The sequence below is a fragment of the Vicia villosa genome, linkage group LG6 (assembly GCF_029867415.1).
Source record: "Vicia villosa cultivar HV-30 ecotype Madison, WI linkage group LG6, Vvil1.0, whole genome shotgun sequence".
In the NCBI taxonomy this organism is placed as follows: Eukaryota; Viridiplantae; Streptophyta; class Magnoliopsida; order Fabales; family Fabaceae; genus Vicia; species Vicia villosa.
Window position 1 is genome coordinate 14,959,381 of NC_081185.1, and position 14,306 is coordinate 14,973,686.

The following is a 14,306-nucleotide window of genomic DNA, read 5'->3' on the forward strand; positions in this document are numbered from 1 at the left end:
TAGTTAAGATTAATTTTGAGCAATTTTGGAGGTGTTTTTTTGTTATATCTTATTTTGTAGAATCGATGTTCTCTTTGAACTTGAAGGTAGATCTTAAGAAATTCTAAGTGCTGCAATTAATATTCTATTTTTAAATTCAACTGTATTGTATTGGCTCATAGAGAGTGGATGCGCGGTTCATCAAAACAAAGTAAAGAATATATTCAAGGGGTTAATGAGTTTCTTGAATTTTCTTTTCAAAGTTCAAAAAACAAAACAAAAATATTGTGCCCTTGTACAATATGTGCCAACTGTCACGAACAGTCTCGCACAAGTGTCCGCGAACACTTAACTGATCCACGACGTGGATTTCTTATAGGTTATAAGCAATGGATATTTCATGGTGAGAAACCTTCAAGTAGCAACACTGAACATGTAGAAATGGAACATGACATGGACGGATTAATTCATGATGTTTTTGGAGTTCATTTGATGGAAGAACCGACTTTTGGTGAAGGTGAAAGAAATCCAGAAGTTGGAGAAAGCTCTAAGTTCGGAGAAAACATAAAGTTTTATCAATTGGTGGAGGATAATGAGAAAAGGCTTTATCCAAATTGTAAGAAGTATAGAAAGCTCTCATTTATGGTACATTTGTATCATTTAAAGTGTCTTCATTGATGGAGTGACAAGTCATTCTCTATGTTGCTAGATTTACTAAGAGATGCTTTACCGGAGGAAAATGTTTTGCCGAAGTCATACTATGAAACAAAGAAGATGATTTTAGCGTTAGGTTTGGGTTATGAGAAGATCCATGCGTGTCCTAATGATTGCATATTATATCGAAATAAATATGTCAATGATCAAGTATGTCCAAAGTGTGGTACGTCAAGGTGGAAAACAACAAATGGAGATGTACCAGCTAATGAAATGGGGACTTCTGAAAAGAGAAAGAACTTACCTGCAAAAATCCTTCGATGGTTTCCATTGAAACAAATGCTACAAAGATTGTTCATGTCCTTCGAAGTTGTTGAATCGATGAGATGGCACCAAGATGGTAGATTGAATGATGGTTCTCTTAGACATCCAGCTGACTCACTTGCTTGGAAGGAGTTTGATGCTCGATATCCGACATTTTCGTCAGATCCTCGTAATGTTCGACTAGGATTGGCTTCTGATGGGTTCAATCCTTTCAAGACTATGAGTATTTCTCACAGCACTTGGCCAATCATTCTCATTCCTTATAATCTTCCTCCTTGGATGTGCATGAAACAATCATTCTTCATGGTATCATTACTAATTCCTGGTCCTAAAAGTCCTGGAAATAACATTGATATTTATCTACAACCATTAGTAGAAGAGTTGCAAGATTTATGGAACGATGGAATTGAAACTTATGATGCCTATAAGAGAGACAAATTTCAACTTCGTGCTGCTGTAATGTGGACTATCAATGACTTTCCAGCATATGCTAACCTTTCTGGATGGATTACTAAAGGTCAATATGCATGTCCATGTTGTGGTATTGAAACTAATTCACGATGGTTAAGCATTGGTAAAAAAAATTTCTACATGTGTCATCTTCGTTGGTTAGCTCCTAGGCATAAGTGGAGGTTGAATGAGAAGGATTTTGACGGAACACAGGAGTTAAGGAATCCTCCCAAAAGACTTGATGGGGATGATATTTTAAGGCAAATAGATAAATCTAGAGATGAAGGTTTAGAGAATGGGGCACAACCATGGAAAAAGAAGAGCATTTTCTTCACATTACCTTATTGGCAATATAATGTGTTGCGTCACAATCTTAATGTGATGCACATTGAAAAAAATGTATGTGATAACATAATTGGTACATTGTTAAACCAAGAGGGAAAATCCAAAGATAATTATAAGGCGCGAGCTGACCTTGTAGTTATGGGCATAAGAAGCATGCTTCATCCTCAATCGAGCCCTAAAAGGCGTACATTTCTTTTGCCTAGAGCATGCTATCAAATGACTAACAAAGAAAAATATGCTTTTTTGAGCATCCTCAAGAATGTAAAAAGTCCAGATGAATGTTCATCAAGCATCCCACGTTGTGTCCAAGTCAATCAACGCAAGATATTTGGCTTAAAAAGTTATGACTGTCATGTTTTGATGCAAGAGCTTCTTCCAATAGCGTTAAGGGGTTCATTGCCGGATAAAGTCACTTCAGTTTTGGTTGATCTTTGCAATTTCTTCAAGCAAATTTGTTCTAAGGTACTTAATGTGGAGTATCTATCACAATTGGAGTCCAAAATAGCCACAACACTTTGTTAGTTAGAAACAATTTTTCCACCTTCGTTTTTTACTGTGATGGTGCATTTGGTAATTCATTTGGCAAATGAAGCAAAAGTTGCGGGACCGGTACAATATCGATGGATGTATCCTATTGAGAGGTATGCATCTTATATTTATCAATAATTTTTTTAAGAGAGTTTTTTGGATTATAAGAGCATGATATATAAAATAGACTCACTTTCAGGTTTCTTCTTACTCTTAAGTCCTTTGTACGTAATAGAGCACATCTAGAGGGATCAATTGCAAAAGGTTTTTTAGCCAATGAATGTTTAACAATTTGTTCGCAATATCTTTCTGGAGTGGAAACTAGATTGAATCGACCTAGCAGAAATGATGATCAAATGGGTTCTACATTGAAACATGATGATACCTTTTTACATCCTATTGGAAGACCCTTATGGAAGAAGAGAAAGCAAAAGTTAAAATTTGGGAAGCGAAGGAGAGTGAATGGAACTAAACTTGATGAGAAAGAGTTAACACAAACACATAAATATGTACTTTCTAATTGTGATGCAGTTACTCCATAAGTAGAGTAAGACACAAATTATATTTTAGTTTTATACTAATCACATATTTTTATAAATTTTTTAATTCCACTATCTTAATTTTTAGAGAACACATTGCACTTCTTAAAAGACAGAGTCATCCGCGACGAATGTCACAACATGAAATTGACAAACAACATGGTCGAAAATTTACCGATTGGTTTAAAAAAAGGGTGAGCATTTAAGAATTAAGGAAATTACAATTTTACTTATTGTTTTTTATATTTGAACTTATTGTTTTTCATTAAACACTTTAGATTCATCGCTTGGATGAAGAAGGGAGCCCACAAGTTACTCATCAACTTAGATGGTTAGCTCGTGGACCATTTGAGTATGTTAGAAGATACACTGGTTATGCAATTAATGGTTTTAGATTCCACACAAAGAAGAGAGAGAGATACTTGAAAACACAAAATAGTGGAGTAGTTGTAAAGACCAAAACTTCAAAAGATGAAGTTAATTATTATGGGGCAGTAACTGATATTTTTGAGTTAGATTATTCTGGCAAGTACAAGGCTGTGTTGTTCAAATGTGATTGGGTTGATATTAAGAAAGGTGTCAAGAAAGATAAGTTTGGGATAACACTTGTAACTTTCAAATTTTTGAAACATACCTGAAAAGATATTTGTGATGATCCATTTGTTTTTGCATCACAAACTAAGAAAGTGTTTTATGTATATGATGGGAGAAACAAGGATTGGGCTGCTGTTCTGGATGCAAATGTCAGAGATGTCTATGATATGGGTGATGATGAATTTAATGAAATTGAAGAAATTCACGATCAAGTAATGCATGATACAAGTGAAGCTACACATGATGTTAATGATTTGGTTAGGCTTGAAGTTGAGGATGATAACGATTTCTTTGAAGTTGTGGTGGATGTTAATGGTGATGATGAAAATGGTGATGAGGAGGAAGAATGGGAAAATTTGTTTTAGTTATGATTAATTTTGAGCAATTTTGGTGTTGTTTTTTTTTTGTTTTGACTTGTTTTGTAGAATCGTTGTTCTATTTGAACTTGATGGTTTCTTAGGTTATGTGTAGTGATCGTACATTATATTTTTCTTAGGTTGTTTACTCTTTAAACTTTGAGCTTACATGTTGTTGCACCCCAAAATTTGCCCTCTTTCTCGGTGCTATAAGTTATGAAAGACGTTTATTTCGTCGTTCAGAAATTGAGAAAATAATAAAGAGTTTTCGTTATTTTTAAGACAGTTCGGTGCAAAGGTCTTCTCCAATTACTTGTACAAGTCATGATTATATGGTTTACCGCTCAAGGACTAATGATTTGCATATGATAATCCTTTTGTGGTCCTTGAATCGAGGCATGTTGTGCACGTCAATTGAAGAAGAATTTTGTCATGGTGCGAAATATGAAGTTGTGAATTCCTTATGGTTGAATCATTTGTTGTCGTTTTTAATGCAAGTTTAGTCGGATCAAGGTGGTATTGAATTGCTTGGGGTCCCGATTATAAAGGCAAAGCCCATTCAGATTTTTATCCAAATTCATCACAAAATTCATTCAAAACTCATTTCAATACAAAGTCCATTACATGAATAATTCAAATTCAAACAATTACATTCATCCATTCACTATTCAATATCCATGACAAAAAGAAACATGTTCTGAAACGATTAAAAACTAAGCCTATTCCATAGTGTATCTCGGCTTTTGATCATTGTACATTTCAAGTTGAACCGCAACTCGAGCAACTCGAACCGCAATGAATAAACCGAACCAGCCTGCATAACAAACCGATACACAGCTCAGCAAAGAGGGGAAAAGGAGAGAAGAAAAAACGTATCAGAAGGGGGAGCAGAAAAAAAAGATGTAACAAAAACTGTAACAAACTTCATCTCTCTCTCTAAACCGTTCTTCATCACGTATTCTTCATCATCTTCAATTTCAACTCATGCTCTCCATCTCCTTCATCATCACTTCCATTCAATCACCTCCAGAAAAATATCACTCTCCTTCAATCTTCAACAAAACCTGTAATAGAATTTTCAGCAAAAAAGAAATACATAACAACAATTCTCAGAACAGAAATGAGAAGAAGATGAAATCGATAACAGAAAAGACTCGACAAACTTCAAGATAAATTGCAAGAAAATTGGTAACAGAATTGGAATTGAAGAGAAATCGTAGCAAACACACTTCAATTACCTTCATCTCTCTCGATTTCAATCCTTTCTCTTCTTCGATCAAGCTCTCAAAAATCTGCAGAGACGTTCATCGATCTCTTTCCTTCATTCTCCGATTTCATATTTCTCTGCAATCGAAGCTTCCATCCTCGTTCATCTTCAATTCGGTGCTAGAAACGTAAGCGTTTCAACATCAACGACTTCAATCACCTTCACGATTCATCAACTACTTCACGACGTGTCGAATTGCCAGTCATCACCGAGTTTTCTCCTTCATGTGATAATATCAGTGTTCATCACTTTCATCGAACCTTCATCCCTGCACCACGCAACTTGCAACGAACCTGCAAACAACAATCAACGCTCATCATCAGTAACGTTCGACAACATCATCTCGACGCTCAAATTTCAGAAGAACACGAAGGAGTTCCAAAGAAAAAGAAGAATCACGAGTAGTAACTTGAGAGAGGAAGCTATTTACCTAGATTTCACGATTGAGACTTTCCGAAATTTCACTCATCTGTGTCACCTCGGAAGAGTCGCCGAAACTTCTCCGGCAGGAGATAACTGAGAGATGAGATTCTGAGGGAGACGATTTGAGCGAAGAGATGTTTGCGGTGGTGAACGCCGCAATTTTGAATCGAGAGGAAGCGAAGAGAGTTCGATTCAGAAAAATTATTGAGAGAGGCGAGAGAGACGGTGAGCGGAGAGATGCGAGAGATGTGAGGACCGATCGGAGTTCTCGTCGGAGAAGGTTGAATTCCGGCCGCCGTCGTGCAAGGTTGAGTTCTTCAGAACTCCAAGACTCACGTAACCATAAATCCCTCTTTGTTCTTTCCTTTCAATTTAGTGAGTTAAGGCCTTGATTAATTGTGATTAATTGAGCTTAATGGACCATTAGACTAAATCAAAAATCTGATAAATGGATCAAAATCTGGATGAACATGAATTGGACACAAACATTGGGCCTTTTGCGCCCTTGTTGCTATTTCACACCCCCTTAGCGCATTGCAACTCATTTTTGGCCAATAATTGTACAAAAAAAAGACTCTGTTGGGCTTAGCCTCATGGGCCCTGCGCCCCTGTTACTTCCTACACACTATCTTCCAGCATAAACCCCCTGTGTGCATAGTTTTACATATTAGATTTAGTTGTTTTAACTAGTTTGTTTCCTATTTCTTTTAGATAATAAAAATGTATGAAAACAATGATACTTTTGTTAGATTTTGACATGATAATAGAATATAGAATCCTTGAGTTTTGTTAATTTTTTGGTTGATAAAAAGATAAAAAAACATGTAATATTTTGCTTGTTAGAATTTAGATGTCTACTTACATAGTTTTGCTCTAATTCTTTGATAAAAATGTCATAAAAAACAATTTTCTCTTTTTAGATTTTGTTTTAGGAGTTACTTAGAACTTAATTGCTAGTATTTTCTATAGCGTGCTTCCTTGTTACTACTGATTTGTTTGCTGAGATGTGCGAGATACTTCGAGAGAGCCTTCAATTGTGATTCGACTTGCTTCGTGTTCCACTTTACTTGTGGGACACGAATTCGCTTCCAGTGCGATTTGTCTTGCGACTTGATTTGCGTCGTGTTCCACTTTATTTGTGGGACACGAACCTATTTCCGATGCCAGTCACCTGAGCTCTCATTCATTGAGATGTATACTCTTGTATTGTTTGGATTGTTTCCCTTGCAGGTTGCTGGTGTGGTCCTGCTCGACGCGTACCACACGCCGCTCGTGATTTATTTTCACGACGATGCTTTCTGACTTTGCTTGATGCTAGCTTACGTGAAGTATTCTGGACTTCTTTGCTTACGCTTGCTAGCTCATTGCGGATTTGCTATCCGTTTGGTATTGTCTCCTGGTCCTCTTTACTCTTTCGCGCACCATATCTTGCCATGAGAAGTAGGGTAGGCATGCAGCATCATATTTGCCATGAAAAGTAGGACCTAGACATTCATCTGGCCAAGCCCTCGAAAGAGGCTCTGTTTTTGTTGGTGTGTTTATATTTGTGCTTTGCGGCAGGGAGTCACGGTGTAATAAGTCCTATATGGCACTCCGTTAAGTCCTCATGGAAGGCACGCGGAAAGGGTTAGCAATCAACCCCCGCCCAGTCTCATCGAGTCTGTTCAGTATGCACACGCTACGCGTGGCTCGCTTCTGAGCCTGCACAAGATCTTGTTATCGAGTATGTCAGGAAAAGGGTTCATGCAACCGGACCCCTGCATTTCCTATAGCTCGCGTCGCTCGATGTTGATGCTCGGTGTATGCATGCACCGTTTTCCTTTCAGATCCGTGACGGCTTGGTTGCTGAGAGGGACCTGCTCCTCTTGTCTATGGCCCGATCATTTTCGCGAGGTCTAATGCTTGGTTGACTCGGGTTATTCGCTCCCCTTGGCTATGGCGGGACCGCTTTCCTACTACTTGGTCAGTGCCAGTAGTTTGTTTGCTTTACGAGCGGAGCTCGTTTGTGTGCCATTGTTATGCATTTGTTCGATCACTACTTCGGTAGTTTGCTTGATTATCGAGCGGAGCTCGATCATAGGCCATATGGTTGTGATGCTTGTTCACTATCTTTGTCTCTGCTATGCCTGTTAGTATGATATCTTTGTGATGCTTGTTCACTATCTTCTTATCTACTATGCCTGTTAGTATGATATCTTTGTGATGCTTGTTCACACACTCGCACATGTATGCTTGTTACATGTTGTTTGCGATGCCTGTTCGCATTGTTATTCGTGATACTTGTTCACATTTGACGTGTTTGCCTGTTACATGTTTTTCTTTCTATCTGCGATGCCTGTTCGTATGATATCTTTGCGATGCCTGTTCGCCTGTTCTTATATGTGATGCCTGTTCACATGCCATGTTTTCTAGGATCTTTCTGATGCTCCTTGTTTGCATGCTCCCTTAGGTTGCTCGGTTCCGTTTCTCTAGGAGACGCGAATCGAGATAGAAATAGAAACTTTTGAGACGAACTACGGCGCTCTGATTTCTCCCCTGCACATTGGAGGTACGTAGGCACAGGGTACGAACACCCTAGCGAGAAACTTTTCTCCTTTTCTTTATTTTATTCGAACTTTTCTTTTTTTGTTGTTTTGTTCGACTCTTTTTCCTTTATCCTCCTTGCCTACTATTTGCATTTTCCTGTTATCTTGTATATCCGTCCATTGCATGTTTCCCTTTGCACATAGCATGACACACACACACACCCTTAGATTAGAAATTAGCAAAAGTGGATATTGTGGAGTACCATAGGCGTGAGGGGTGCTAGTACCTTCCCCTTGCGCAACCGACTCCCTTACCTGTTTTCTGAGACCATTGCTTGTTATTTGGTTTTCTTCGATATTTTCCATTCTTGTGCGTAGGATAAATAGATGTTCGATGGCAACTTCATTGTATTTGTTTTGATGAGTTTTCCAGTTGCTTCAGCTGGCAACTCTGTTGGGGAAAGATTCGACCTATTGCGGGTCCGGACTTAGTGAGTCGATCCTAGCTTTTGTTTGCTTTCTTTTCTATGGATGTGTGTGTTGTTTCCTTTTCCATTTATCATTGTATATACTATTGCATTGCATTTGCATTTGTGTTACTGATTGGCTTTCTATGTTTGCATGCATTTGCATTCTGGATATACTGTTGCGCCCCTTGGTGGCTATCTTCTGTTTGGCGGGTGGGTTGATACTATGAGATAAAGGCCCAATCCCAAGGCCAGTATACACCTAGGCTAGCGTGGATACTCATGTCGATTTGCGTGGCCCTTGACACGTATGAGGAGACATGAGACACCACAACCCGGATTCAGTTTTCTCGACGATGCCTTTGCCCTGCACCCTTAGTGCAGATCGCAAGGTGTCCGACTAGAGGATTCTGGGCGACCATTAGGGACATCCTGTTTGTGTCTAGAATACATACCCGTGAGTTTTGGGATGGGACAGGAAACCTTGGCTCCTACATACATTTGCTTCTCCAGATTTGAGGTCGGACCTTTATTTGGTCTGTTCTCATTGTGCTTGATATTTTGGTATTCTGAAATGACGGCGGAGCGTTGATCCTGTTACTTTTGGTTCTATTCAGACATGGTACAACATGAGTGGTTCTATCGGAGGTTAATTGGTTCTTGTTATTTTGAAACTACGCCGAACCTTTGAACTTGGGCAGTGTGATTTTGCGGCAGTGCAACTATATCCAGTATTGTGGTTTCCATCATTTTGCGTCATTGCATATTTACTTTCCAAAAAATGATGTACAAAAAATAACTAGCATAACTAGCATACATGTTCCTTTACTTTCCAAGGAATCATATCTTTAAGCCTCGTGTCGAGCTTTTCCATCTCTTGCTTGCTAAAAAATCTAAACACGAGGATTCCTTGGAAATCGAAGGAACATGGCATCGCATTCATATCATGCATCTCATACATTCCATGCTTAACAGGTATTCAGGACCGAGGATCTCTTATTCAGACTCAGTACTCTCTTCAGACTCGTAAACTTGACTTGTTACTATTGTGTGTTCAAAGATTAGTCATGGAACAACTTTGTGGGGAGTTTGCCAAGATGAAAGCTCAATTGGGGTTGTTTATGAAGACATGCAAGTTGTGACTCATGCCCAAGGACTCTGGGGAAGAAAAACTCAACGAGCATTCCATGGATCTCTTTCACATTTTTGCGGTTTCTAAAGTTCCTCGTCAATGGCTAATCCCCTTTTGTCTCATGAATTCAAGGGGTATGTTTTTAGCAAAGACACAAGAGGACCGAAAGACCATGTCTTATGCTCATTTGCTTCCATGCTTGCTTTATTTGCAATTGGTTAAGCTTCGTACTGTCTAAATGTCTACATATTCTATGTGTGAGGATAATGACACTTGGTGTGAGTTCTATTATGGGGCACCTAGTCATGATGTTAAGATCTACAAGTCTTTGAAGTTTCTTGGGGCTCCCGCACGAGGGATAAGCAAGACCCTGTCTATCTTGAGCATTTACCATTTGCATTGCTCAAATGCCTAAAGCATTACAAATCCCGTGTGACTTCGCCAGAATCTTCTGCCAGACAATAATCAAGAGTGATCTGTAGGAGCACACCTATCATTCTCAAGGTTCTGCTTCATATCCCGAGTCACCTCCTCTTGGAGTTTCCTTTTCAGTAACCTTTGGTTGTCAACAGTGATAAGAAGAGTAAGAGAAACAAGCTGATGAGAATCCTAATGCATTATGTTCAGTTGCTTCCATGCTTGTTGGAATTTAAGTTAGTTAAGATTTGTGCTTTGGGTTTTTCTTACCACAGATAGTTCTCCTGGTTTCGATGACAATACTCGGTGTTTTCCATCCTGGGGGCACCTGATCATAATTTTAAACCTTACAAGGTGTTGCGGTACAAAGAGTCCAGAACTTGCTCGACGTAAAGATGTTTGAGTTTATTCATAATGATTTCTACCAATCAATCCCATTTCATATGCTGCAAGTAGAATGATTGGTCTTCTTCGAGCAATAACTCATAAGAATCACTTGCAACTTGTATTGCCAGAGGCTTCCTTCACAACAACTGTTGTGTGTTCCAAGTCAGGACTTTGATGACCAAACAACAGAGGTTATGGTTGTTCACCAATATTAATACAAAGTTTCCTCCGTTCATGATGGTGATTACTGTTTCAGCAGCTATATTTAGGGCTCCCAACCGAGGGATAAGCAAGACTCCGTGTTCTTGAGTTTGCATCATTGGCAGCTCAAATCCCTAAAGCATTCACAAACTCCGTCGCTATATTTGGGGCTCCCGAACGAGGGATAAGCAAGACATTGTCTATCTTGAGCATTGCACCATTTGCATTGCTCGAATCCCTGATGCACTTATAAATTTCGTATGACTTCGCCAAAGTCTTCTGCCAAGCAATGATCCAAAGTGTTCTACCGAGACGCCTTTTGTTCTCAAGGTTCTACGTAGTATCCCGAGTTACCTCTTCCTCCCGGAGTTTCCTTTTCCGTAGCCTTCGCTTGTCAACCGAGACGGAAAGATTAAGAGAAACAAGTTGATGAGAATCCTAATGCCTTGTGTCCAGTTGCATCCTTGCTTGTTGGAATTTCAGTTGGTTAAGATTCTTGCTATGGGTCTTTCTCACAACAGATAGCTCTCCAGATTTCGATGACTATACTCGGTGTTTTCCATTCTGGGGCACTCTGTCATAATGTCAAGCTTTACAAGGTATTATGGTACAAAGAGGCTAGGACTTGCTCGATGCAGAGATGTGTGAGTTCATTCATAATGGTTTCTACTGGTCAATCCCATTTCATCTGCTGCAAGTAGAATGTTTGTTCTTCCTCGAGGAGTAACTCATGAGAATCACTTGCAACTTGTACTGCAAGAGACTTCCTTCCCAACAATTGTTGTGTGTTCTAAGTAATGTCTCTGATGGCCAAGCGCAAATGTTATTGTTGTTCGCCAATAGTAATACAAAGTTTCCTCCATTCATGATGGTGATTACTGTTCCAGCAGCTATATTTAGGGCTCCCGGCCGAGGGATAAGCAAGACTTCGTGTTCTTGAGTTCGCATCATTGGCAACTCAAATCCCTAAAGCATTCACAAACTTCAGTCGCGGTTTTTTAGGGCTCCCGACCGAGGGATAAGCAAGATGCATTGTATCTTGAGTTTGTGCACCACTGGCACATCTCAAACCCGTAAAGCGGAGCACTTACAACTATTGTATGGCCTTGCTGGAATCTTCTGCTAGGAAGTAATCTAAAGTGTTCTACAGGAACATATGATATGCTTGGTGTGCTTTCCACTCTAGGGGCACTTGGTTATCTGATTGAAGGCTGTCAGTCATTCAGAGAAAAGGTTCAAGACCTGATTGACCAAGGCTATCACATTCACACTTGAGGGCCAAAATTGAAGTTCTCATTTGACGCAACGGATCTTCTGAAGCAATAAGTCCATACGGAGAGAATCTCCTCAATGTTGGCAGTTCTTAAATCATCATGCATGTTCATGTTTAAGCTTTCTTGTTTTGTTCAATACTGTTTGTATGTAAAACTTGTTTGTTTTTGAACTATAATCATAATGCATTGGATATGTTTGTCTTGAAAAAATCCATTCGCTTTTGCTCTTATATGTTTTTATATGCTTTTTGTGATACTCAACTCTTGTTAACAAAGCATGATAACTCTGAAGGGAGAATGATGAACATAATACCAATAACCTCAAATGGTATGTTTTTGAGTAAAACCCTGTTGATGATGTACAAGCATTGCTTCAAATCCCAAACACTAGAGATATAAGGGAGTGAAACCCTCGTTAACCCCTCTGAGCCTTCGAAGTAGGAGTTTCTTTTCTCTAAAAAAACCCTCACATTTAACCCTGGGGCAGGGTAGTGTTCAGTTAACCTGATCGAACGTTCAAAATTCATCAGGAGTACACATCTAAGGATACAACAATGGCTATCCTTCAACATATTGAGGAAAGTCAAATCCACAACGATTATCCCTCACCTCAGGAGGTCGAGACATCAAATTTATCCCTCACATAAGGAGGTCGAGACCAACATCAAATCCACAACGGCTTTCCCTCACATCAGGAGGTCAAAAGATGGCAATACCACAATGGTAATTCTTCATTAACCAAGGACTCAGGCAGTCACAATCACTTCCAACAAATCCTAGAATCAGGATCACACGACTTGTTCAAAAAAAAAAAGAATGAAAAAAAAAAGAGAAAAATCCTGCTAAGTCAACAAGTATGTAACTTAGGCAAAAGTTAGGGCATCCCGCTGGACATCCAACTCGAAATTCAAAAGAATTTGTCCAGGCAAAAGTTAGGGAAACAAAAAAGAAAAGCAAAGCAAAAGCGAAAAAAAAGATTACAAAATAAGAATCCTCAACAAAGAACAAAGTCGTGTAATCAGATACAAAAAACAAAAGGTAAAGCGACTGCCATGTCCGAACGCCTCATTGATTCCTCAATCACCTCAAACTTCTCTTGAAAGATGAATGCTCGTGTCAAGTTAACTGAACTTAGGAATGGAGAACATCACGAAGGGGGTGGGCACCAAATAATTTGAGCCTAAAAATCCTTTTTTCTAAAAACCGTGAACCTGGCCACGTTACAACCCTGAACAGTCCTAACTGAAGCACGGTTAATTCGAAAGTAGACTATACACGAGAATACCGTAAGCTGACTCCTAGGAGATCCGCTAAGTGCTTGAGTTGGTATCACACCATCTTTCTTTAACAAAACAAAAACTCGATGTTACGACATCCTTTCGTAAAGTTTCTTTAAATTTCAAGACGAACATACTCTTTGCATTAGAATTATATTTCTCATAATAAACATTCTTTGCATATGAATAAGTGTTTGACATCAAGAAAGTTGCCATCATGAACTTCAGATGAAAAGTTTTATCCTCCCAAAGGACGATTTGTCTTTAGAACTCCGTTGAGCAGAGGCAGCAATATTTCAAAGTCTGATCACCCTCAGAGGCACAAAAGCGTTTGAATACTTTGTCGAGCAAGTTTTCACTCAATCTGAGGCAATCAGGTCAAGATTCTAAGAATCTCTCAAAGTGTTGAGTAATCATGGGCATTCACTCAAGCACAGTCGAAGCTACCTCCAACTCGGGCCATGCAGGGGCACAGTTTCAAAGTTCATGATACTGGGGCAGGTTGGCTATGACAGCGCATATCTCAGAAATTCCTAATGAGGCAAATTTCTTCAAAGTCCCTACAGGCTGGGGCAAGGCACTATACATTGGCATTTTATCCTCATTAGGAGGTGTTCAGTTTAAGTTCAGGTGTGAGCTAAGCAACTTATGAACTCAAAGACCGTCGAGAAGTCAGGGTTGTCATCCTTAACATCGATCTGAGACTGAAAGCCCATTACTTGATGGCATCCTCACAATCAATGTGAATCTACAAAGCCCGCTTCCTGGTGGCACCACTATGAAAGCCAATCCCTGTTTGGTCTCTTGGAAGTCAACACTTGCTTGACACCTTAAGCCCACTTCCTGGTGGCATTCGCTTGGAGAACCAATGCCTGTTTGATGCTCTGACCGATACTTGTTTGGTATTCTATTCACTGCTTGCCTATCAGCTCATTGAATCCATTGCTTGTACGGAAAGTTTCAAAGCCAAGATGTCTTACAATCTGTTTGCTCTTGCATTTTCTTATTGTGGGTGAGCATCACTATCCTCTGCGGTGTGAGGAAATCCCAAAGACGTCATGCTATATCCTGAGGAATTTTCATTTGTTTACCTCGCAGGTACATCCTTTCGAGTACACCATGTCACCACAGCGGCGGATCTTGCCAAGTGAGAGATTCTCATTCCCC

The 14,306-nt window shown here is 39.4% G+C and overlaps 1 protein-coding gene and 1 long non-coding RNA gene across 3 annotated transcripts; one reads left to right on the top strand and one right to left on the bottom strand.

The window, feature by feature from the left end:
- The first annotated feature begins 420 nt into the window (after positions 1-420).
- LOC131613250 (uncharacterized) lies at positions 421-3,878 on the top strand. Its single transcript, XM_058884936.1, has 3 exons — positions 421-595; positions 689-3,013; positions 3,098-3,878. Exons 1-2 carry the CDS (start codon positions 421-423, stop codon positions 2,272-2,274), a joined length of 1,761 nt encoding a protein of 586 aa, XP_058740919.1. The 3' UTR covers positions 2,275-3,013; positions 3,098-3,878.
- A 551-nt stretch (positions 3,879-4,429) lies between these two features.
- LOC131611265 (uncharacterized) lies at positions 4,430-5,856 on the bottom strand. 2 transcript variants are annotated; one of them, XR_009286820.1, is made up of 4 exons: positions 5,467-5,856; positions 5,008-5,329; positions 4,693-4,833; positions 4,430-4,583 (listed from the first exon to the last, which is right to left on the bottom strand). It is a non-coding gene; the product is annotated as an uncharacterized LOC131611265 (long non-coding RNA). The 2 variants fall into 2 exon arrangements; XR_009286819.1 differs by having other exon boundaries at positions 4,430-4,833.
- Between the last annotated feature and the right edge of the window lie 8,450 nt (positions 5,857-14,306).

Bases quoted from the DNA above. Each gene is read 5' to 3' on its own strand.
- LOC131613250 (XM_058884936.1), top strand. From the start codon at position 421: ATGGAACATGACATGGACGGATTAATTCATGATGTTTTTGGAGTTCAT. The intron at 596-688 runs GTAAGAAGTATA...CTATGTTGCTAG, and splicing joins GAAAAGGCTTTATCCAAATT to ATTTACTAAGAGATGCTTTA.